The sequence below is a fragment of the Eulemur rufifrons genome, chromosome 10 (genome assembly GCF_041146395.1).
Source record: "Eulemur rufifrons isolate Redbay chromosome 10, OSU_ERuf_1, whole genome shotgun sequence".
Lineage (NCBI taxonomy): Eukaryota > Metazoa > Chordata > Mammalia > Primates > Lemuridae > Eulemur > Eulemur rufifrons.
This window is the reverse complement of record NC_090992.1, coordinates 23716711-23742341: the sequence shown is the minus strand read 5'-3', so window position 1 is coordinate 23742341 and position 25631 is coordinate 23716711. Positions and strand designations below refer to the sequence as shown.

General features: G+C 50.4%; 1 protein-coding gene across 2 annotated transcripts in view; it reads right to left on the bottom strand.

Moving 5' to 3' along the window:
- Positions 1 to 362: 362 nt before the first annotated feature.
- Positions 363 to 25631, bottom strand: part of CCNJL (cyclin J like) — a 47548-nt gene continuing 22279 nt past the window's right edge. Inside the window, exons 2-7 of one of the 2 annotated variants that reach the window (XM_069484271.1) lie at positions 24129 to 24346; positions 9769 to 9866; positions 9582 to 9620; positions 4637 to 4939; positions 2646 to 2805; positions 363 to 783 (exon numbers count right to left, since the gene is read on the bottom strand). In XM_069484271.1, coding sequence (XP_069340372.1) covers positions 363 to 783; positions 2646 to 2805; positions 4637 to 4939; positions 9582 to 9620; positions 9769 to 9866; positions 24129 to 24346 — 1239 coding nt within the window. The remainder of the gene's footprint in view (positions 784 to 2645; positions 2806 to 4636; positions 4940 to 9581; positions 9621 to 9768; positions 9867 to 24128; positions 24347 to 25631) is intronic. The other variant, XM_069484272.1, reaches the window with a different exon arrangement.

Below are 25631 nucleotides of genomic sequence, written 5' to 3'. Positions count from 1 at the left end.
GCTAAAAACCAGACACGCGTGTGGACGAGTGGTCTGCGTCCCGTTCCCAGTCTCCCGGCCTCTTACTGAGTCCTTCTTGATTCACCGGGCCCCTGGCAGAGGGGACAGCCACCGAGCCATCCCTCTGTACCCCAGCCACATGTGGAAGATGTCTTTCGGAGGAATGCTCTCGGGTGAGGTATGTCATTGAATGTTTCACTCTGGGTCAGTTTTATTTAAAAGGAGTATGAACCCTTCACGTCCACGGCCAATGAGGCTCTTTGGGGATGGTCTCCCAGAGCCTCACTCGGCTGAGCTCTCCTCGTCAGTGTCCTCTTCCTCTGCCCGGGTCTCCAAGGCTTCCCGTCGGGCCCAGAGGTGGCCTATCTGTCAAAACAGCCCGTGGGGAACAGGTGGCTCCCGCTGAAGTAGCTGCTTCCGTAGGTGGTGGCCAGGCAGTGCCTGGGTTCGGCTGCAATGGCCATCTGCATGCTCAGGGACACGGGGACGGGCATGGGACACACGTCCAGGGGTTGGAGGGTGGGGTATGGGGTGTGGAGAGATGAGCCTGTGCCCCCCGAGAACAGGCTCCCTGAACGGTGGGCCTGCAGCGAGTCCCGATAGGCCAAGCATAGGTCCTGCACGGGGGTCTGGAACTGTGCCAGGGTGGCCGCCGGCTGGCCGAGGGCGGGGTAGGCGGGTGGCTGGAACAGCACTTGGGTGGGGGCGGGAGGCGTGCCAGGCACCATCGCCAAGGCCTGGCTCTTGACTGCGACGGCATCCTTGAGGACGTTGTCATACGCTCTGAAAGGAAAAGGCCTGAATGAGACCTGGGGGTCAAAGGTCACCAGACACTTGCACGCGCGTCTACCTGCCTTGCTCTGGGGAATCTGAAGAGATGCCCTGTGAGCATCAGGCCTTGCCCAGGCTGCCCGCGCTGCCCGCAGCACAGCCTCAGCTGTCCTCCGCCTAGACTCAGGCACGGAAGTCCTCTTCTGACCCCTCCAGCCTAGACTAGCTGTCCCCACAGCCCCTGCGCTGCCCTATCTCAGCAGTCCACACCTCAAAGGGTCACTTCCCTCAGAGGATAACTTCTGGTCACTGCCTGGCTGCCAGGGAGGGTGCCATCTGCTTTTGCTCACCACTGAATTCCTTGCACCTGGCACAGCGGGTGTTCTGGTGCCCAAAGGAGCGAGGTCTCTGCCTTCCAGGCACCCCCGGGGCCAGCTGCATCCCCAGCCGGGCCACCCCTTAGCTGTCAGATACCAAGCAGGTTGTCCCCTGGGGTCTAAGTTTCTCTATCTGAAAAGGGGGATCAAACAGGGTTTTTTGCCATCTCAAAGAAAAACTTCCCATAAAGCTCTTTTGGAAAATAAAACAATCAGAGGCTTATGAGAGAAAGGAGCAAATGGAGACAGCAATATTTCTAGAAGGGATCTCCCAGAGCAGCACCTGCCCATCGGTGAGCAGGTGAAACCAAGCCGGGGGCAGCTAAACATCCAAAGGAATCCACTGGCACTCAGACCAGCTTCAGGGACCTTCTCAAAAGCATCAATCTTAAAACAAGGCCACCTGTTAAGGGAGCAGGACTGACATTTCCGAGGAATGAGACGAAGACAGCCAAAGGCTGCCCACCTTGGGGAGCTGAGAGGAGGCTTTTGCTTGGCCCTCATGGCCCCCAGGTCACCCAGGACATGCTGCCACCTATGGGTGGAAGAAGGACTGGACTGGGCATAGCCACATAGGAGAGGCTCTGTCCTGTCCGCCGTCCTCCCTGCAGTCACCACGGAGCTCTTTTGCCTCCAATACCAGCTTCCCAGTGTTGGGTGCGTGATGCCTTTCAGCATCTTCTTTGACCCACCGAAAACTTCCTCCCCAAGATCCCAGGGACGCTTGCAAGGAGGATGTGGCTCTTATCTGAAGTCACCCTGGCTTAGCTGGCTAAGAGGTCAACTTTGTGGCCATGTTTGAGAAAAGTAGCTTATAGTGAGAGTCCTTCAATGTGATTATCCATCAGATTACACTGGGACTCAGATCAAAGAGCCCAGACATTTAAAGGAGATATACACAGTCCTCTCCTCCCTTGCTCCCCAACCTTAAAGATGCAAACCCAAAGCTTCCCAAAATAGAAAGGGCTGACTCCCCACTTCTATCAGGAGTCACCACGGCCAGCTTTGCATGAGACACTTTATTTTTTTTTATTTTTTTTTTTTTTGAGACAGAGTCTCACTCTGTTGCCCAGGCTAGAGTGAGTGCCGTGGCGTCAGCCTAGCTCACAGCAACCTCAAACTCCTGAGCTCAAGCGATCCTCCTGTCTCAGCCTCCCGAGTAGCTGGGACTACAGGCATGCACCACCATGCCCGGCTAATTTTTTTTTTTATATATATTTTTAGCTGTTCATATCATTTCTTTCTATTTTTAGTAGAGATGGGGTCTCGCTCTTGCTCAGGCTGGTCTCGAACTCCTGAGCTCAAACGATCCGCCCACCTCGGCCTCCCAGAGTGCTAGGATTACAGGCGTGAGCCACCGCGCCCGGCCTGCATGAGACACTTTAGCTGGGGCACCACAAGCTCCTGACTTAGGAAATCACCTGTCACCTGAGCCAGGCCTGAAGAGCAAATGGAACCCAATCTTTCAGAAACACTGAATTCGGGAGAGGAACTTACACTAGTAGGATTTCGATACATGTGCTGAGATGTTCCAGGGAGTAGTTTGAGATCCTCTGCAGGTCTCTGGTCCAGTAGGGAGAAAGCTGTAGGCAAATCCTGGAGGCCCCGACACAGGCTGCAGCCACCACAGAAGGCTGGAATTTGTAGAATATATGATCTAAGGGAGAATGACACCAGGAGTCAGCAGCAAAAAGCCCCTCCTTGGAGTCCCATGCCCACCCTGAGCACCGGTGGACAAATGAATTGGTTCAAAGGCTGTTAACTACTGCCCGGTACACAGGATGACAAATGAGAAACTGTGACGTTCCATTTTTGAACCTTAAACACCTTGGCTCTCAGTCTGAGATTTCTGACGTCAGCCTAGAGTGGTGACTTTCAAAATACTGTCCACAGCTCCCAGAGGGCTGCAAGGGGTTTGTTGATGTTCTACACTACAAACAAAACTGCAAAACATTTGTCTTTTCTTTGGCTGTTAGGGGTGAATGACACACCATTTCAAAGGCTTCCGTTCTGGTGTATGACTAAAGGCTACTTATTCATGATAACAATGCCTGGCCCACAGTAGCACACGATGAAAAGCTGTTGAATGAATGGCTGTAAGAGCTTGATGCTCATAACTGAAACTGGCACTTTACTTGGGTTGACTGAGGGATGTTAATGTCCTACTAAGACATCTGGCCACGGGCAAAGTAGGTACTATTTATGTGCAAAGGCAAACAGTGGAAATGCCTGCAGTTTTCATGAATGCCACTTGGTTTTCAGGGCATTATTATGTTGTCGTAAGTTGTTCATGATTTTCAATTACTTTGACTTCTGCCTTTTAAAGTATCAGGCAGGCTGGTATTAGGGTTACAGGAACAGTCACGGAGTCAGATCCTCCCCAGGTTCAAATCCTAGCAATGACCTTGGTAAGTTATTCACCTCTCAAGCATCCATTTCCCCCATTTGTAAAATGAGAATACTAAAAATGATTTTTGCGTGGGGTCATTGTAAGGAGTAGATGAGATAATGTATGCAAAGCACTCAAGCAAGCCGCCCCGTGCGTGGCACATGCACGGCCAATGCTTGGTATCACAGCCACTGATGCTGACGCTCCTGACCCTTGTGCTTGTGGCAGGTTATAGGGGGTCGTAGCAGCAGTATTTCTTTTTTTCTTTCTTTCTTTCTTTTTTTTTTTGAGACAGAGTCTCACTCTGTTGCCCGGGCTAGAGTGCCGTGGTGTCAGCCTAGCTCACAGCAACCCCAAACGCCTGGGCTCAAGCGATCCTCCTGCCTCAGCCTCCCGAGTAACTAGGACTACAGGCATGCGCCACTATGCCTGGCTAATTTTTTCTATATATTTTTAGTTGTCCAGATCATTTATTTCTATTTATTTATTTTTTTTTAGTAGAGATGGGGTCTCGCTCTTGCTCAGGCTGGTCTCGAACTCCTGAGCTCAAGTGATCCTCCCACCTAGGCCTCCCAAGTGCTAGGATTACAGGCGTGAGCCACCGCACCCGGGTCAGTAGTATTTCTGACACAGTATTTTACCTAACACCTAAATTTTAAGACACTGGGAAGAGCGAGTTTCGAGTAAGAGTCCCCAAATAGGATAACTTTTATTGCTAAAACAGATGGAAACACAATGCCCTCCCCTCATCCCATCTGTAGGATGACAGATCTTCGGGAATGACCTGCCTGCGAATCTGTACTATTGAAATCATTTGCAGCGTTCAGCTGACCACAAGAAAAATGCCCAGGTGGTCTGTAAGTCTGCAGGGTACCAGCTCCCCGCATGGAAGCTGCTCTTGCTCTTTTACATGTCATGGTAACACACTGGGTTTATCCTCGCCCCTTCTTTGCTCATCCCTTGCAAAGTAAGATTGGTCTGGGTGCACAGGCCCAGTCAACAAGAAGGCCCCCCTCACCCCGCCCCCCAGGACAGACGTGCCCCTCAGAGCCACCTGACCCCAGCTGCTATGCGTGGGGAAGGGGTGAGAGGTCGTCACCTTGCAGGGTGACCTCCAGGAAGTAGTGGGCGTACTCCTTGAGGCACTCTTTGGTCTTGCGGGGGCAGGTGGTGGGCCAGGCGTGGCAGTGGTGGTCCTTCTGGCTGACGGAGGCCAAGAGGTAGTAGTCCAGGAAGTGGGCGGGCGTGGGCAGGCAGAGGTTCCAGCTGAAGGCCTCCAGCAGCAGCAGCTCTGTGCTCAGCAGCTCCTTCTTGGTGAGGGTGACGTTCTGGCTGCTCAGGATCCTCGTGCTGTTTATCTGCTCCAACTTGGGCACGCGGTCTTCCCTATCCTCGAACTTGCCTGTGCGGGGGAAGGGGAAGCAGAGGTTGGTAGAAGACACTTACCTGTACCCAGGGAGCTGCAGGCCCACCTTCCGGGGCCTGGACAGTACCGGCAGAGAGGACAGACAGCAGAAGGGCTGGGCTGCGAGGGGTAAGAACACATATTCCGCATCTGTCAAACCTGGGCTTGAATCCCCAAGTCATCACTGCCAGCTGTGTGACCACGGCCAGGTGTCTCAACCTCTCTGTGGCTCAGCTTCCTCATCTGTAAAGTGCAACCTATACTTCATGAGGCTTTTGTTAGATTCAAGGGGAAAACGCACACCCAATGCTCAGACCGGCATCTGGAACGCAGAAGGCAGGCGACAACAGTCAGCAAGGGCACTCAGGGGCTGGGGAATGAGGGGCCCCCTGCGCCCCTCCGTCTGGCCCTCACCAACCCAACCTCAGATTTGACCTTGGAAGTCTGACCCTGTCCCTTCAGATGTAGAAAAGCCCCTCAATGGCTCTCCCCAGTCCTTGGTATTGACTTCAAACTCCGAAAAATGGGGTCTTAGTTTGGGTTCCTCTGAAACAGTTTGCTTGGAAGGCAGAGCCCGGGAAAGATCAGTAGGTGGTGGGAAAACAGGAAAGGGAAGACAGCCCAAAAGGGCACATTAGCAAGTCACCACTGTGGACAACTGGAGCTTACTCCTACCGAGGAATTCTGAGAAACAGTGTAAAAGACAGCCTTTGGGTTATCCCAGGCGAGGGGCAAGGAACAGAGAGGTTTACACGTCACCGCCAGCAGTCATCAGTTGTGGATTGCTCTCAGGGGACAGAGGGGCTCCGCATGCACTGAGGGTCAAGGGCTGGGCTGGGGTACACGACGGCCTCCACTGTGCGAGGCTCTGCGGGCTGGCTGTGGACTCCATCACTGGCAGGTCTTGCCTAGACGCCCTCATGTGTGCAGCCCCTGCCTGGAATACCAGTCCCTGCCTCTTGGAAGCTTTTCCCGGCCCCAGTCCCCGGGTACCGTTCAGCTCCCACCCACATCAGGGGGTGAGCCCCTCGACGGCCTGGCCTTGTTCTGGTCACCTGTGATCCTACGCCCAGCTCCACGCTGTAAGGAGCTGCTGCCGAGGCGAGTGACAGAAAAGGCAGCGGGGTGGCCTGGCTGACCTCAAAGCACGTGTCAGTGCCGATGCAGGGATCAACAAACAAAGCATGCACACACCTGCTCACAGCTGCAAGCGCCTCTGACCCAGTTCCCACCAGCCTTGCATGCTGCTCAGGGGAGATAAGGAAGTAACCAGTGTAGGCTGCTCCACGGTGGATACAGCGCGTTCCTCAGAGGCCTCAGAAGACATCATGGTGAGATGAAACCCCGCGTATGGGTGGGCCAGGGTCTCAGTGTGCCTGACAACAGCCCACTTGGTGGGTAAGACGGCATGACGTGAGCTCTGGTCTTTCATGGGGAGGAGCTGAGCGCAGGCACATGTACGTACAGCACGGTGAAGAGCAGAGATGCTGCCAGCCCCGTCCCACACAGCCCACAGCAACGCCATGCTCCATCCCCTCCCAGAGCCCAGTCCCTCCACCTCTGAACCACACACCTTCTCCTGTCTCGCACACACAGGCAACTCAGGCAGGCCAACGCAAGGTCAAAGCCGCCCAAAGGGGAAGAGCCTCTTGTATGGCTGGGAATCCCAGGAGTGAGGCCTGGCTGACCGGGCCCTGCTGGCCTCTGCAGCCCCACACCCGGCACCCTCTCCAAGCACAGTATCTAGCCACGTGGGACTCTGCTCTTCCCCCACCCCATCTGTGTCCTCCAGAGCCCAGTCCAGAGACCCCCAGACATCCTCGAGGCACTTCTCACATTCAGATTACTTGCTTAATACCAAGTATTAATATTAACGGCCAGCACCTGACTCTAAGCCCCGAGAGGGCAGGAACCGGGGCCAACCCATTCGCTGCTGTGCCACCTGTTCCCAGGGCAGTGCCTGGCACACGGTAAGTGCCCAGTGGATATTCACTGAATGAATGAATGGTTCTCTCTGGACAGAGGAATCTTGGGCCATTTGAAATTTTCTCTGATGACCTATGATGATCTTATATTCCCTACTTTTTTCTCCAGTGATCGTGAATTCTTCGTACAATTTAAAAAGGAAGAAAAAGGCCGGGTGCAGTGGCTCACGCCTGTAATCCTAGTACTCTGGGAGGCCTAGGTAGGAGGATCGCCTGAGCTCAGGAGTTCGAGACCAGCCTGAGCAAGAGCGTAGACCCCCCATCTCTACTAAAAAATAGAAAGAAATTATCTGGACAACTAAAAGTATGTAGAAAAAATTAGCCGGGCATGGTGGTGCATGCCTGTAGTCCCAGTTACTCGGGAAGCTGAGGCAGAAGGGTTGCTTAAGCCCAGGAGTTTGAGGTTGCTGTGAGCTAGGCTGACACCATGGCACTCTAGCCGGGGCAACAGAGCAAGACTCTGTCTCAAAAAAGAAATAATAATAAATAAAATAAATAAATAAATAAAAAGGAAGAAAAGTTTATTTTATCTTTGCAAAGTTGCCCAGGTTTCCCTGAACATCGTGCTGAACTGAGCCAACCTTGGTCACACGCACTCAATAGGTCTCTTTTCCTCCACGGAGCGGAAGGTGGCGAGGAGAACGTGCCCCGTACAGGGAGTGGCACTAAGACCCTCGCACAGCACTGCCGGCAGCCTGCAGCCTGCGGTCTGCTACAGCCGCAGATGCGCTCAATCAGATTAGTCTCCTCCTCCCCTCCTGGCTTTTCAAGCCTTTCAGAGCTCTGCTACCAGGCCCAAGAGGATTAGCCTCCAACGGAAGGCGCCGGATTACCGGGGAATCTGACTTCACCTGCTCCCTCTGCCTCCTGGGGACCCTCCACACTGCAGGCCAGAGCCAGGCAGAGCTGGGTCTGAGTCCTCAAGAGTTTGCTCTGGACCTGACAGCATGAAACTCCACAGGCTGTTTGTTTCTGTTCCAGGAATATGCCCACGTGAAGGTGAAACGGTCCCGCAGAACGGAAGGGGCTTCCCAAGTGCCCACCACACGCTGGATCCTCCCAGGAACCTTCCAGGCAGGTTCCTGTACAATCTCCAGAGGCTCAGACAAAAAGCCGATGGGAGAACGCAGCTTCTACACCCAGAAGCGGACTTCACAGCCCCTGCTCTTGACTGCTGGCCAGGCCAAGCCCAGCTCAGCGACTCCTCCCCAGCACAACACATTTCGCAGCCAGAAAAGAGTTTATGAGTTTCCTGGTGGTGCACGTGCCTGGCAGACGTTTCCTCCCCTCCCCCCACGATTGCGAGCGGGGCGGCCCCTTGTCCCCAGCGCTGCCCCCACGGAGCACCGTTACTCAGCTGCTTCCTCCTTATCGACCAACTGCAGACAACAGATGCCCAGAAGTCTTCAGGCGGGTCCCCTCCCCCGGGAGAGGCCGGGAACAGAAGTCTGGGTCTTTCCAAGTCAGACAATGGCCACAGACTCTCCTCCACTCCTTTGATGCACTTTTTATTTTGAAAATTTTTCAAATCCACAGAAAAGATGAAAGAATAGAACAATGAACACATAACCCTTCACCGATGGCTGACACTGAGCCATGTTCGCTTTGTTTGTATGTGGCATATAAATATTAGTGTTGTCAGACCATTTCTAGTTCGGTTGCAGACGTGACATGCCACCAACATTTCAGCATCCATTCCTGAGGTCATTTTCCTATAAATCATAATGTTATTAGCAATTTTTTTTTTTGAAGTAACCAATATTTTTATTTCTTGGCGCATAATGAAATAGAAGGTTAATTCGCTTGCCAAAGACCACAGCTAGTCAGTTCTAAAGCTGAGAATTCAAATTCAGTTAGTCTGGCTCCAGAGTTCATTAGCTTTAACATCTCTGCAGATATTATTTGTCATGTACAACACTGCTTAAAGGATCCTTTCAAATATCCATCTCCCTACCGAGATTATCGGGAAAAATTCAAGTTATTCATATTTCTGTCTATAGCACAGTGTATGTCATAGTGTTCAATAAATGTTTGTTAGACTGAACCATGTTCTTTTTAGATTTAATTTAAATTTCTTTCTTTTTTCTTTGTCTTCCTAACAAAGAATCTTTATTTATGCCTTTTATAAATGTCTATATCACTTTTTTTCCAATGGATTTAGGGATACGAGTGGTTTTTGGTTACATAGATGAATTGTATAGTGATGATATCCGGGTTTTTAGTGTACCTGTCACTTGAATACTGTACATTGCACCCAATAGGTAGTTCTTCTTGCTATTAGCAATTCTAAGACATTAACATAAATGCAAGAACATTTTCTAATATTCAGTCCATATTTGACCCTCTCTAGGGGTCTCTGAAAATGCCTCTGTAACCTTTGTTTTTGTTTTGGATCCAGGACCCAAACTAGGTTCCCACTTGGAGTCTATTATCTCTTTAGTCCCATTTTTTTGTTTTTCATGACACTAATTCTTTGGAAGTATCTAGGCCAGTTGCCTTGTAAAATGTTTCACGTTCTGGGTCCACCTTATTGTTTCCTCATGATTAGATACCAGTCAAAAGAGTCTGGGCAAGAAAACTACAGAGGTGACATTCTGGCCTTCTCACCAGATCACATCAAGAGTCCTATACAGGTGGGGCACCGTGGCTCATACCTGTAATCTTAGCACTCTGGGAGGCCGAGGCAGGTGGATCACTCGAGGTCAGGAGTTTGATAACAGCCTGAGCAAGAGCGAGACCCCGTCTGTACTAAAAAAATAGAAAGAAATTAGTGGGCCAACTACAAATATATAGAAAAAATTAGCCGGGCATGGTGGCACATGCCTGTAGTCCCAGCTACTCAGGAGGCTGAGGCAGAAGGATTGCTTGAGCCCAGGAGTTTGAGGTTGCTGTGAGCTAGGCTGATGCCATGGCACTCTAGCCTGGGCAACAGAGTGAGACTCTATCTTACAAAAAAGAAAAAAAAAAGAGTCATATACAGCATCAATTTGTGCCAATAATAGCAACGCTATGTTTGACCACTTGATTAAGGTGGTAACACCAGATCTCTCCATTTTAAAGGAACCACTTTCCCTGTGAAATTGATAAATAATCTGTGAGGCCTGAGACTGTGTGAATATCCTGTTTCTCAATAACCTTTAACTCGATGGCCTGGCATCCGTGAATGATCCTTTCCTAAATAAATTATTGCACTGGGAAAAGAAGTTTTAAAAATCCTATCATTCCATCTACACTTTCCTTTCTCTCCCCCCATCATCTGATGCTGAGGAATATATTCTTATTTTTTGATGTTCACATTGTCCCCAATTTGAACAGCATGAGCCCTATCCACATACTTCTAAGCTTAAAAAAGATCCCAAACCTACCACAGCACTTAGTCTCAGAGGCCACGTACATGCTTATGTGCCCTCCGTGTTGGTGGTGATGGTGACGTGTCAGTAACGCCTCTTACATGCCCTTTACACACCTGGCTGGCTGACTCCTAACACGGCTCCCCGAGGCTGGTGCACAGAGTGCCTGGGGGATTCGTGGCAGGTCACAGTGGACTGAGGAACATGCGTCCAGCCACGTGGCCTACACTCCCAACCACAGACGAGGCCACGGTGGCTAGACACTGTCCATCCAGCTTCAGCAGGGACGCCTGCTTGCACACTGGCTTTTCTTTCCTTTTCACGGCAGTTTTAAAAAATTGTGGCGAAGAACATAAAATTGATCATTTTTAACGGTCCAGTCCAGTGGCACTGAGTATATTCACAGTGTCGTGGAGCTGTTACCACCATCCATTTCCAGAACTCTTTTCATCTTGCAAAACTGTAACTCGGTCCCAATTCCCCGCTTTCCCCAGCCGCTGGCAACCACCATCTACTTTCTGTCTCTAGGAATGTGACTACTGAATACAAGACTGGCTTGTGTTATTCATATATTCTTCTACCTACTGTCCTGGCAATCAAGCCTCAAGGCAGACCAAGGAGGATTCCTGACTTTTCTGAATCACAACCAAGAGAAGCGATATTTTTAATTGCTTTTAAAAGACACTTTATTTTGGAAAATTTTAAATAAACAAAAATAAATAAATAAAAAGAGAGAAAGAAAATGTTATAATGAACCCCCATGAATGCATTACTCAGTACAAACAATCATCAACATTTACACTGCCTTTTAAAAAAAATTCTTAAACAAAAAGGTGACCAGCACAGAAGCAGCACTGCCCCCATTCCTGCTGTCCAGGCCTGAGCACAGCCCACCTTTAAGCAGACGGGCTGTGTTCTGCACCGCACCTACCTAATTCCCCCAATAGTCCTTCCCGCCTGGCAAGATGCCCATTTAGGGACCCATTCTGGGTTACCTGCTGCCCACCCAGGTGCTAACCCTAGGATCAGAGATAAGGCCAAAGTTTTCTGACTAAAGACAACCAGGTTTTAAAGCAACAGCCGGCCACTTTTCTTCCCTAAAGAAATGTAATGCTTTCAAGAACAGGCAAAGCTACTCCTCATCAAGAATGGCCACTCTCCCTTTAAAAATCTTTCCCCTCCTCATTTTGTCTGAGAATGGAAACCAAAATTTGATCAGGAGCTGAGACCCGCCTGGCTACCCCGCACCCCTCCTGCCTGCCCCACCCTGTAGGGTGCAGATGATGAAGGACAGATGTGGGAGGGGCTAGGAGCTGCCCACTGGTGTCCTGGCCTTGCCTGGTCCCCGCTGGGGCCTGACATCTTCCCAGGCCACTGTGGGGAGTGCTAGGAATGGCAGCGATCCAAGAGGAAGGAGAAAGCTCTGGTGCAAAGGGCTTTTCCCTGGTGTTGCAGCCTTTGCTAGGGAGAGGGAGGCCAATGTCCCAGCGGAGGAAGTGCCAGGCAGGGCCAGGCTCAATAGAGACCTTTCTGATGCTAATTCTTTTTTCCCCAGATTCTTCCTTCCTAGAAGGGAGAGAAGCGGCCCCAGGAGGGGCAGAACTCCCACCAGCTTTATTTATGGCCTTGGAGCCAGTGCAGCCAGAGACAGCCAGGATTCCAGGAAGGAAGGTCCCCACTGGACATAGGCAAGGATGCCCTCCCCAGGGGCCTCAAGTTCAGGCTCAGGTGCCAGTTTGCCGTCTTTGCTCCCTTGTTCTAATTTGTGTGATCGTGGGCAATCACTCGGAAACCCACACCCCACATGGTGGTGAGGAGGGCTCAAAGAGGTATTGCAGGTAGGGAGCCGGGCATGGGACCGTACCTAGCACATAGCAAGGGCTCCATGAATGGCGACAGCTGCCGCTGTATTATTTGCTGAACGTGGTATTTATTCTTTGCACTCCAGACCTGGGATCCTGCAAAGTCCTCTGAGTTGGGTACAGATGAACTGCCAGAGATATTTCCTTACAGGTTCTGAAAAAGGGGTGGAAATAAGCCCAAGAAAAGCTCCCCTGCAACGCCCACCTGATTCCACCGGCCGGGCTGTGTTGGACGCCCAGAGTGAATGCTTGAGTCGCTCCAGCCTCCTTCCCCAGGACTGCGGTCTTGAACTCTGACCCTCTTGCAGGTGGTTTCATGGCTCAGAGCCAGAAAGGGAGGCAGAGGGAGTGCTGGGTCCAGGTGCCCTCATCCTGAGGGGTGGGGCTTTTCCCAAGTTATCCAGTCAGTTAGCAAGAGGCAGAAATCCATCCACCAGAACGTGAGCTCTGGGAGGGCAGGGAGCTTTAACACCTGGTTCTCTGCTGCATCACAGGACAGATGCATAGTGGGCATCAATCATGCTGGCAGGCCCTGTGCCACGCTTTACTGCGGGATCGGGGTGGGGGGCGGTCCATGGACTGTGCTTGTTATGCCCTTGGATGCTCCCTCAGTTAATTTCTGGTAACAACTCTGGGAGGGTGGGGGTGTTTCTCACATGGAAATAGAAGCTCAGAAAGGTTAAGTGAGTTGCCCAATCACCCAGCTGGTAAGGACCAAAGCAAAGGTAAGAAGTCTGGCTATCTGCTCCACGAGGATGGGCACACATCTGTCCTGTAGATCCCGTTCACCTGGCACAGCCTCTGGCATAAAGTTAACAATAAATAGCTTCCGTGTTCTTTTTAAATGAATGAATAAATGATTCCAAAGTCCAGAGCTTGGTATATACCATAAGCAGGAAACCTTATATATAGTCACAAGGCTCCCACAGTCTCCGTAATGAATATGTCTATTTCGGTGGAGGAATTCCCACGAATGTGGGTGTCGGACCAGATGCAGCCTCTCCCCGGCGAACCACCCCCTTCTCCACAAATAGTCTTGTCTTCAGTCTCCCTCTGCTTACGCTATTTCGCAATTTAATTCCACAGCCTTTCCACTAGAGATCTGTACGGTCAACAGGACTTAGTTTTTCCTTCCAGTGATAGAAGTTAAGTTAAAGGAAACTTTCTGTCCTAAAGGTACCCCTCACTTAAAACAAAACAAAAACACAAAAACCCTTTTACTTTTTGTAGTTATTGGAGGCAAGAAAGGTGCCTCCTACTCTTCCCGAAAAGAGGCACTGCTCATACGTCCAGCAGACAAGCGCCCTTTCAAGGAACTGGGGGAGACAGATTTTGAGCAATTTGATGGAGAAGCCATGAGACGACTGGAGGACAGCACCCTGGGTCAAGGCTGTTGTCACCGTGTAATGCGACACAGCGGGGCAGAGCTCACACTCTGATGGCGGGTTCTACGGACGGACGCCCAGCCCCTTACTAGCTGTGTGGTCCGGGGCAAGCCTCACCTCGGGCCTGGGCTTCCTCCCCTGTGAAACGGGAACAACAGAAGCCGACAAGGTTGTGGTGAGGACGACATGACGGCTCAGTGTGCTGAGAACGTAGCCCTTCTCCCTGCTCGCAGCAGAGGCTGGAACCGAGGATCCAGGGGCCCTTTCTAAACCTGTGCTCAACCTGTGCACCAACCCCATAATCGCAGTCCCAGATACGACGGCAGTTTGGTTTCTGGATGGGATTTGATGGGAGAAATGCCCGGGGCAAAGCAAGAACCCCCTTCCCCAAGAGGGTGCTTCTGTGGTCTTCAGGGAAGGGAGGAAGCTGTGCACCCCCCACCCCCTGCTCCGCCCTTAAGGACCTGCTGCAGCTGCATCCAAGATCTCTGGCCCCTCTGGGATCCTGAGGTCAGGAAACGTCCTGGAGAAACCAGCCTCCAACCCCACCCTTGCCTGGGCCTCAGAGAGCCGCTGGGCAGGCCTGGCCTGGAGGTGGACCCAACAGCCCTGCCTGGCTGAGCTCCCCGCCTCTCTTAGGAAACGAGGGAGGCAGGAGCTCTCTCTTTCCTCTCTCAAGGGCAAGGCTGATCTGTTCCTGACTGCACCTCCCGTCTCCGGCACAGAGGGGCCCGAATAAGTAACGGACGGCTGGGCGGACGCGTGGAAGAGCGGCAGCAGCCCACTTCTGACCCGCTGGATCAACTCTTGAGCCCCACTTTGAAAACAGGCACCAGAGGTGAGGCTGTGATGGTTGTTTTCTTCAGGAGGGAACTGTGAAAATGCCTCGCGGGTCAGAGGTGGCGTCCAGCCAGCAGGGTCACACGCAGGCTTCCCTTCTTGCTGCGAGGACTTCCCTGTGTCAGGACGGAGGAGCCGGTGAGATGACTCCACCCTGTGGCCTCAGCAAACCCCTCACTCCTCTGTGCTCTGCTTCTCGAGCGACCCACGTAATTTCACTGACTGTCTGGGGGCAGGGCCTGTGAGGCGGGGGCCATTTGTCACATAGACAGCTGGCATCTGGGGCCAGGGCTGAGCTGGTGCTTGGTGCGGAGGAACGGGGTTCCCTCCTGTCACGAGGGTTCTGGTGTCACTGCCGTGCAGCAAGCCCGCTCCCCACTGACCGGGGCTGCTGCAGCGGAGGTGGGCGTCAGCGCGCTGGATCCTCCGTTCCACCCTCTGCTGCGAGCAGGGAGGACGAGGAGAGGCAACCGTGGCCACCGCCCTCCAGGTCTGCAGGGGACCCTCTTCCAGACACGAGCGCCTGAGGGATGTTTTCATCCAGGTCAGCTAAAAATGCTGCTCTGCCGGCTCAGAAAGCAGATGACCCTGGAGTCTCCTGGCAGCCTCTCCACTTGCTGACCGGAGACTTCCTGCTCCAGGCGAGGAAGGAAGTGGTCTGGCGGGCGACAAAGGCCGCTGTTGTACAGGGGCCGAGAGCCACTGAGAGCCACTGGGTCGGCCTCGAGGCCACTACCTATGTCCCTGTCCTAGCCACACCCCTTCCCAGCTATGTGCTTTCAGGCAAGTTACCTAACTTATGGACCTCAGCCTCCTCCTCTGTTAACCGGGGAAAACACTACTGCCCATCTCATAGGACTGTTTTGTGGATTAAATGAATAAATATGTGTAAAAAACTCAGAACACCACCTGACATATAAACATTCCATAAACATTAGCTATTCCATTATCACTGAGGCTAGGATTTATCCTCCACCCCGAAATTCTGGATATGGGGAAAAAAATCGCAGTGAGATTACAAATGATTCGTATTTTATTCTTTATATTTTTTCTATCTACTGATAGTCTATGAGGAACATGACTATCTCTCTTCCACTAAGGAAAAACATCTTAAACTCAGAGGGCAACAGCTGTTGCTGAGAACCTAGAAGCCAGAACTGGCAGAGTAACTGCCAGAGAAGGTTCCAGAATGTGGGTTTGCTCTGGTCCAAAAATATCTCGTCATGAACCTGTTTTACAAGTGCACACAAGTCAGGAGGCGTCAGACTTTCCTAGAAGAGTCTCAGAAACCTCACCATTTCTGACAAAGAAGAGACTCTTCCTGTCTAGACACTGAAGTGCTTGTAATTAAAATTAAGACTTAGGAGGCAGAGCAGCACATACGCCTTGAAGACAATCTTGAAAATCCAGGCAAACACTCCAAACATAAAAATAATCTCTAATCTCACTGCCCAGGGATGTAACAGGCTGGCATTCCTCCACTGACTGTACCTAGCAGGTGACCGGTGCCCAGGGAAGGGTGGGCTACTGCGACCCGGGGCCACTCCCTAGTGCTGAGTGAAGTCTCCACCATGTGCGTGAACCTGAGACTCCCAGGCAAGGCAGGTAACAGCTCCAACCTGGAAAACTGGGTGGTTTCCCGAGGGATCCAATGAATAAGGACTCCAGAGCTCTTCCCTCATGGACATGAACAGGGGAATGTGTATAACGCAGTCCTGGCCATCACAGGAGTACATAAAGCGCTACAGGACACAAATGTTCACTACAGAGGGGGTTCACCGTTCATGTAAATAAAAAGAAAATAAAAAGAAATGCTTGGCTCCCAGAAGCCCAACTTCAGAGAACATGAAGAGCAGAATGCATTCCTGATGTCAGTGTGCTGGTCATCTTCCTGCTAATTGTGCCCGCCAGGCTGTTCTCCTAACAGCAAGGACACTTGGATTTTCTTAGAAGGGCAGCTGGCTGGTTCCTGGCACCTGTCCAGAGACCTGTTGGTAATGCCAGGCTTGAAGGCTGCTTCTTTAGGGGACGTGTCCAGGTCACAAGCAGCTTGAGGACGAGGGCTCCATCTGCTGTGTGCTTCACCCTCTCCTCAACACTTAGCACAGGCCCGGTGCGTAGTAGGTACACACATGTGGAATGAATCATCTTCAGCGACAAAGACTGTAGACATTCCGTCTACTCACCACTGTGTCCCCCCAGAGCCAACGGTGCCTCCAATATAGTAGAGGTCAAATAAATGTTTGTTTTGAATGATTTATCTGTGTGGATCAGGGCCTCCTGAACAATGCATGTTCAAGTAACTCTTGCAGCTTGAGATCTAAACCCCCCGCCCTGAAAACAAAAACAAAACAAAAGCTACTCACAGGCCCTAGACAAACAGGTCTGGGCGTTAGACTTGCTAAGGCGAATTGTACAATTTAAAGAGCTTCCGGCCCAGCCAGCTGTCTGACAGGCAGTTCACACAAAATCCCTCCCCTGAAATAGCTCGAAGCCGGCCAGACTGCAGGGATGTGAACAGGAAATGGAAAATCACCATGTCTTCAGCTTACTGTGCGGTGACATTCGATCCCGGTGCTTGGAGCTGCTCAGCAAGGCCCTCATGTGACAGACCACCCTTTCCAGTCCTCCCTGGGCTGTGTGGCCACCACTGACTAGAGATACGCCATCAATGTTATAGCAGCATTTTGGAAGAAAAAAAACGAGCAGTCGCATTAAGTGCACACATCAAATCCAAGACCCATCCTGAAATGCTCAAACATTTTCAAATGCTCTTCACGGCAGGGAAGAAAGAAGCGTTCCTCCTGGCCACTCTTGTGTGAGATGCAAGGAGCTATTAAATTATCTCCTGCCGTGGGGCTGCCAAGTTTCCTTGCAGATCTGGGTTTAATTCTATCAATACCTCTTATGCTTTGTCCAAAATACACCCCTGAAAAAGACCACCTAGAGAAATCGCCGCTTTTGCAGGCACAGCCTACGATTAGAACCCCAGAGGCATCTCAAGCAGTCCCCACTTTGGGGAGGGCTGATGTGCTTAACTTCCCCAGGCAGGAAGCAGCGTTATTAGTTCATCCCTGTCTACCAGGAGGGATTAAGACTGCTTTCAAGTTTCTGAACTCTCAGTGGGGTGACCCCATCCCACCCCCTGCCTTGCTGTCAAAGAAGCTGCTTTTCAGAAGCAACACTTGCCAAGTAATCACAACAGGGCATGTGGGGGGTGGGGGCAGGATGCAGGGGGAGCGAGGGGGAGTGATGCTGGTTTACTGGGAGAAAGACAAGCCTGTTCTAGAATCTCCTGAAGCCCCCCGTGCAAGTACCCGGCAGGCAATAGCTTTTAGCGGTATCTGCCATAAGATGTGAGGTGACTGATTTCTGGCTTAAGGAGCCCTAAAAGTAATTGGTCTGGAAAGGATTCCTTGTCTGTGCATCCTGAATGGGGCAAGGCAGAAACTCAGAAGGCGAATGCACTCCCTGCTGGGAGCACAGAATGGAAGCCACGGGGGACACTGGTGAGGGGGCAGGATGGAGAAGGGACTTTGCTCATCTTTCAACCGTTTACTGTTTAGTGGAGAAGAGTGGTCCTAAAGGCTCCCACATAAAAAGTTCAGTTTAAGAAAAAAGTGATCTTGTCAGCTGTGGAGTTAAGATTCTGCAAGGTGAGCCAGGATGACACCCCTGCACTCTAGCCTGGGCAACAGAGTGAGACCCTGTCTCAAAAAACAAAACGAAACAAAACAAAACAACAGAACCCCCCAAACTTCTGCAAGGTAATTTGAAACTACCTATCCAAATCTTCAGTGCACACACCCTTTGACCAAACAATTCCACCTCTGGGAATTTATCTTAAATGTGCAAAGACATAGGGGAAAGGACAGCCCCTGTCATGTTGTTTATAGTAGGGGGGGAAAGAAAGAAGAATGGCAACCTAAATGTTCATCAATAGAGGAATCATTAAATAAATGACACTGTTTATAAAACAGAGGGCTCTGCAGTCAATAAAAAGAGTAAAGTAAATCCACACAGGCTGACGGAGAAAGATGTTCCCTGAAGCACCTTTAGTATTAACCCACTTGTGTAAATATTAATATATCCGGCCGATTCTTGTTATTCATGGTGGTTGTGTTCTATGAAGTCACCTTGAACACTGAATTAGTCAATATCGAACCACTGCTCCTAGGGGAAATATGTGGTTAGGTTCCTGCAAGTCTCTGATCACGTTTCATCAATTGATCAATAGATAACCTTGTTTTGTGTGTTCATTTAATATATTGTTGATTCCTTAACACTGAACTCACAGCCAACAGCACTATAGTTGCCTGAACAAAGTATATCTAACACATGTATTTTCTTTCTTTCTTTCTTTTCTTTCCCTCCCTTCCGTCTTTCCTTCCCTCCTTCCTTCCTTCCTTCCTTTCTTTTTTTCTTTCTTTTTTTTGAGACAGGGTCTCGCTATGTTGCCCAGGCTGGAGTGCAGTGGCTATTCACAGGCGCAATCACACTGCACTACAGCCTCCAGGAATCAAGCAATCCTCCTGCCTCAGCCTCCTGAATAGCTGGAACTACAGGCATGTACCACCCAGCCAGCTAACGTATTTTCTCTACAAGGAATATCACAGCCTTCTTGAGCTTAGGAACACTAGTTAGCACTTCAGCCCTATACTTGGGGATCATTTAAACCAAAATCACCACCAAGAAGCACACAAATATGAAAAATGTAGCATTACATGGACTAAAAAAAGACACCTGTTTACAGTACGGGAGCTGAAACAAAAAGGCAGAGTGCTTCTTGCCCCATCTCAGCTGGGAATATGTGTACAGGGCAACTCAAAATTTTTCACTGTTCTGTGCATGTCCATGAACGATTGCAAAGCACTGTCACTGATTTTGGGTTTATGAAAACAATTTATCGAGTAGGCAAATTCACAAGTACAGAATCTGTGAATAATGAGGATCAACTGTGTGTATATGCACTGAACATTTTTAGAAAAATATACGAGCTCAATTTTGGAAGAAGACACAAGAAACTGTTCCCAGAAGTGACTTCAGGAGAGTGGGATGGGAAAAAGGATTTTTATTTTATTCTTTGGATCTCACAAGTGAATATACCATTTCTAATTTTAAAAATCTACAGTAAGGAGATGGGCCTTTCTACAGCTAAGCTAAACGCCACGTGACAGACTTACTCTGGGGCAGGGGACTCTGCCTGCAGGAGGGACCAGTGTCCAGAGAGGGGTTTTCTCCTGGCAAAAGGCCACACGACCACTCTCCTGGGGAGAAGGATGGGGGCCGAGACGAAGGCCACCTGCAAAAACTGGAAGCCAGACCTTTACCCAAGGAACAGACGGATTTGTCTGCCTCACTTTCCACTGCTTTTCCCAGGTCCGAGGCAGTCGGCCAGGGGCGGGGTGGGCCTCCGAGGCCTGAGGAAGACCACTCAGCACTGAGAAACCTTCTTTTCCCAGGGACTGAGAAGGAGTCCAGAAGTGACAATCAAAGAAAACAGAAGTTTGCAAAGAGAAGGCATGATGGAACTGGAATTGGATCATGAGGGAAAAGAACGAATGGAAAAGGGAGGAAGAGAGGGAATCTGGTAATTTTGTTTACTGGGCAGTTTATACGAGTTTAATCTATAATTCACCTACCCCCCCCAATGTAAATAAAAATAGGTTTATTTTCCCAATTATGAAAACACGTAAGTACATCTAGGTCTGCAAGGACGGACACCAAACAGAGGGAATGGGACTGTGAGCACAGGGGGAAACCACTTTTTACCCTGGGTACTTCTGTATCTTTCGGATTGTTATAATAAAAACGTATCTCACACTTCTTACATCATAGTAACGTCTGACAGTTAAGGCCATGCTACTCCCTAGCAAAAAGGGGGTGGCCCGGGCTCTCCTCACGCCTTGCTGGTGGTTCTCTCCCACCCTTTCTCCATCCGGGCCGGTCCACGCCCCGGGGCTACGGACCCAACAGTCCAGTCACCTCCGGGCAGTCGCCACCAGGCGAAAGACAAACTTCAAGGTTTCTTAAAAAGTTCAACACAAAATGTTGTGTATGACCAGCGACCCAACTCCTGGGCATATCCTAAAAGAACTGAAAACTGGTGTTCAAATAAAACTGGTACCCGGATGTTCACCGCAGCACGATTCACAATGGCCAAAAGGTGAAAATGACCCAAACATCCAAGAACAGACGCCTGGATAAACAAGCTGTGGAATATACGCTGGAAGACTGTTCAGTCACAAAAAGGATGAAGTACTGACAGTGCCAGAACGGGGATGAACCTTGAAAACAGTCTGTGAAGCGAAAGAGCTGGACGATGGACACATAGCGTGTGATCCCTTCTATTTGAAATAGAGACACATGTAGCCGGAATAGACAAATCCACAGGCAGAAAGCAGACTCAAGGACGGAGGGAGTGGGAAGTGACTGCTTAATGGGAACAAAGGTTCCTTACAAGGTGATGAAAATGCTCTGGAACTAGATGGAATAACGGTTGTACAACAGTGTGAATGTACTAAATGCCATTGAATTGTATACTTCAAAATGGTTAAAATGGTGAATTTTATGTTATGGTATGAATTTTATTTCAATTTTTTTTTTTTAAAAAAGCAAAACCCCAGGCTGTGTGACCTTGGCAAGTTCCTCAGCCTCTCTGAACGTACAAAACGGGCAGATGACAGCACGACCACAGAGGCTGGTCACGATGTGTGTAAAGTGCTGGGCACAGGGCTGGGCATGGAGCAAGGGGCCGGTAAGGACTGAGGCTGCAGGCACCGTGACGCTGATTATCACGGTGCACTGTCAAAGCCAACTCACCTGTGAGCTGTGGGGTTTCCATGTTGTCAAATTATCCTTTTAATCAAATAACAAGAACAACAAAAAAAGATGGGGAAGGGGTGATATATAAGATGAAAGAACAAAGAAGAGGGTAGCTCAACTGTATGTGTAGTGCAGTTATATCCATACTATATTATACATTGTATCCTATGTTAAGGTAGGAGATACAAACGATTAGTCACAGAGAGACGGGAGGTGGCTTTGCCACATGTCCACTGTGGAAGGACCTAAAAGCTGTCACTGATTTTGCCTCCTTCTGTAGGCCTGCAGGCATGGGCCCTCTACTGACCCTGTTTTATGGGGACAGAAGTGTGTAGGTGAGGTCATCTCATCTATGCAAACACTCTTATCTGGAAGCAGATTTAAAAACCTGAGAACTGACAGGTGGGGGCAAGAATTCGAGCTCTTGCTATTGCAGAATAATTTGGTACCGGATTAGCAGAACTCCAAACTTCCTGAGGCAAGGTGACCCCCCTGTGGTTGACTGTGGCCTGGGGAGATGGGAGGGAAGAATGAATAGGATTTCAGGCTGTCATGGAGACCTTTGTTCCCTCTGGCCTCCAGAGCATATGGCAGGTGCCCCGAAAAGTCCTGCCGCCCCAGGCTGGCTGCTGCCCTCAGACACGTGGGTGGGGGCGGCTGCCTCTCCGGCTGAACGGGCCCCTCCCTCCGCCAAGGCGACAGCAGCACAAAGGAGTCTCCAGTGTGTGTCTCCCGTCCCGGCTCCCCAGACAGACGCTCAGCGGGGGCCTCCGTGGCCCCATGGAAATATAAGTCCCCTGCCCCCAGGAGGCCTCGACGCAGCCCACAGATCACGGACAGCAGCAGGCCAGGGGCCACAGCGCAGATTTCTCCTGTGCCACCTGCAATGCCATGCCTGTCTGCCCTCTGCTGATGGGGACGTCTCACAAGCCCTGCCGTCTCTTCCCAAGGCAAAGGGAGCTGCGTGTGGATTTGGGGACACTGAAGTAACCAACAGGCTAGACTCCCAGAAAGACTGGCTCCCATGTGTAACACGGGAACTCCAGCCAGCCCAAGGTAGAGAAAAATCACCAACTGTGAGGCTGTAAACCTAAAGCAGCCAGAGGGATGATAAACAACAGCAGGTAGAAGGTGCCAGCGTGGAAAACAAGACGGAATTCTGGAAACTCTAAAGCTGTGCCTCTTGAACTGCGTGCTCGTGCCCGTGGGGTTCATGGCAGCATGCCAGGAGCAGACAAAGCCACAGGAGAAAACGGGAGCCACGATCCTGCACCATCCGTGGGACTCAAGGATGGGGGGGGAGGGGAAATGTGTAATAAAATAGGACAATAGCGTATCATGGAGGAGAATGTAAAATCTGATTGAACTTTAAGGATAAAATACTACATGTCAAAGACATGTCCTAATTGCACCCGGCCACTTTGAGCCCAAGGCCTTTGGGCATTGCATTCCTCTGCATTAAGGATAACCTGGGCAAGTGTAGAAGCCCGGTTCTAAAGGAACCCTTAGCTCCATTCATTTTATTTTATTTTATTTTATTTTTTTTGAGACAGAGTCTGGCTCTGTTGCCCTGGCTAGAGTGAGTGCCGTGGTGTCAGCCTAGCTCACAGCAACCTCAAACTTCTGGGTTCAAGCAATCCTACTGCCTCAGCCTCCCGAGTAGCTGGGACTACAGGCATGCACCACCATGCCCGGCTACTTTTTTCTATATATTTTTAGTTGTCCAGATCATTTCTTTCTATTTTTTTAGGAGAGAAGGGGTCTCGCTCTTGCTCAGGCTAGTCTCGAACTCCTGAGCTCAAATGATCTACCTGCCTCGGCCTCCCAAAGTGCTGGGATTACAGGTGTGAGCCACCACGCCTGGCCCATTCATTTTATTTATTCCAAAATAATTTTCTGAGGTCTCAGTACATGCCAAGCTCCTTTTCGTCCCTGAAACTCACTGTCCAGTGGGGGCAGTGGGTGTCAATTCAAAGCACACGATGCCTTGGGTCTATCTATATATCAGCGGGACCTCCCTGCCCAGGGTAGTGGGGGAAGTTTTTCACAGGGATGCAGAGACTGAGAGACATTTAACCAGAACCAGGTGGGCAGGGGAAGGGAACGGGGAGCTATCCATCTAGAGGGAACAGCATGTGCAAAGTTCTGTGACAAGACGGGGCTTGGCCAGTGTGGCTGGAACCCAGGGAGTGAAGAGGAGAAAGGCACGAGGTCAGAGAGGCAGGGACTTGAGGGTTGGTCTTTATCCTAAGACTGTTGGTAAACAATGGGACAATCTTAAGTGGCAGGGTAGCATGGCAGAACTGCATTTTAAGATCATCCCAGCATCGGCAAATTAATACAGTAATTCCTACCAAGGCCGACAGACAGATGCTGTGCTTTGAGTGAGGCCTTTCTGGAAGATGCAAACCCCAAGTGGGCCAAGCCCAGGCCTGGTGACCACATAATGGGTCCTGCTTAAGTTCAAATCAAGCAGTCACATTTCTAAACACCTCTAAGAACAGTGGTTCCTAGGGTTCCCCACCCAGCACATTCAGAGCCCCCGAGACCAGACGGGAGGAGACATGGAGTTAATTAAGAGCACAGGTTCTGGCATCATGCAGTTCTGGGCTTAAATTTTGTCTGCCATATACTACCTGGGCAACCCAAAGCAAGTTTCTTAACGTCTCTATGCCTTGGTAAAAGGGGGTGCTAAGAGTATCTGTCTCCTAGGGCCACTGTGTGGATTAAGTAAGATCAAGCTGCTAAAATCCTATCACTTAGCCCGGTACATCAGAGATGCTAAAAAAATGTTGGTGATTATCAATACAGTTCACACTGCACGAAGGGTGAACATGGAAGACCTGCAAGGACCACTGAGATGTAAAACGATACGGGAGCAGGGAGGCCCGCTGAGGGGCAGGACGCAGCACAGCGCAGAGGAAGAAGTGAGCTTCCACTTACTTGCAAGCAGGAGGCAGGAGACAGCCACGGTGTACAGCTGCTTGGAGGTGGTGATGTTATAGCGGTCCATGAAGTGGTCCAGCAGGTAGACGGCCAGGTGCCGGGCGGCAGGGCACAGCTGGCAGTGGCTGCTCAGCAGGGTCAGGGTGTCGACAAAGAACCGGCGGCTCTTCAGGAGCGGGGAGTGGGCTCGGAAGGTGGGCAGCTTCAGTTCCTGGAGGACACGCGGGGCAGAAGGGGGGTCAGGGCTGCCTCCCGAGAGCCTGGGATGCCCCAGGAAATTGAGACCCCGGGGCCTAGCTACTGATGGGTTGGGAGGCAACGATTCCCTCCAGACCCTTGTTCGTTTTCCTGCAAGTCCCAGGATGGCAGCCCCTCTGTGCCAGAAACTCCTGCGCTGTCTCCCATCCGCTTTCACGAAGCACAGCCTCATAAACGATCAGGGACCTACAGGATGACAGAGGAAGCCGGCCATTCCCGGGGGAAAGGTCTGCTATTTGAGATACACGAGGCGGTAGAAGAATGAAGGCCTGCAGGTCAGAGGCCCACATTCAAATACTTGTTCCACTGCTCAGCCAAGTTGTGCGACCCTGGTCACCTGCCATCACCTTTGTTCCCTCCTCAACAGCTGAAGACTAAAAGAAAAATGTATGCGAAACGCCCAGCGCACAGAGACCTCTCAGAGGCCACAGCTCAGGGGGAGAGTTTCAATTTGTAAAGCACACACTGCCACGTCACCCAGATTTATTTGTCTAACTCAAGAAAAACCAACAAAGAAATAACAAACCAACAAAGATTTTTATGATAGAAAAATGTTCTTTTTTTTTTTTTTTTTTTTTTTTTTTTTTTTTTTTTGAGACAGAGTCTCACTCTGTTGCCCAGGCTAGAGTGAGTGCCGTGGCGTTAGCCTAGCTCACAGCAACCTCAAACTCCTGAGCTCAAGCGATCCTCCTGTCTCAGCCTCCCGAGTAGCTGGGACTACAGGCATGTGCCACCATGCCCGGCTAATTTTTTCTATATATTTTTAGCTGTCCATATAATTTCTTTCTATTTTTAGTAGAGATGGGGTCTCGCTCTTGCTCAGGCTGGTCTCGAACTCCTGAGCTCAAACGATCCGCCCACCTCGGCCTCCCAGAGTGCTAGGATTACAGGCGTGAGCCACCGCGCCCGGCCCGAAAAATGTTCTTTATATGCAGTGCCTACCATATTTACCATTTAAATAAAGTAGATTAGATACTATTTATTTAGAAAATGTTTTGGCAACATTTTGTTAAATACGGAAACTAGAAAGAAGCAAAACTGAAGGAAAATAGGAAAGAAGTTGGCAGGAAAGGAATGTGACAACTCATTAATGGCAGGTTCGTGGGGGGGGACAAGATCGAAACAAATCGGGGTCTCTCTTCTGTATAATGCCTCTCTCTTAACCCTGGGGCTTAAACAGCAACAGGTCTAGGACTAGAAGGAGGTATCTGTTCGTTCATACATTCACTCAAGATACA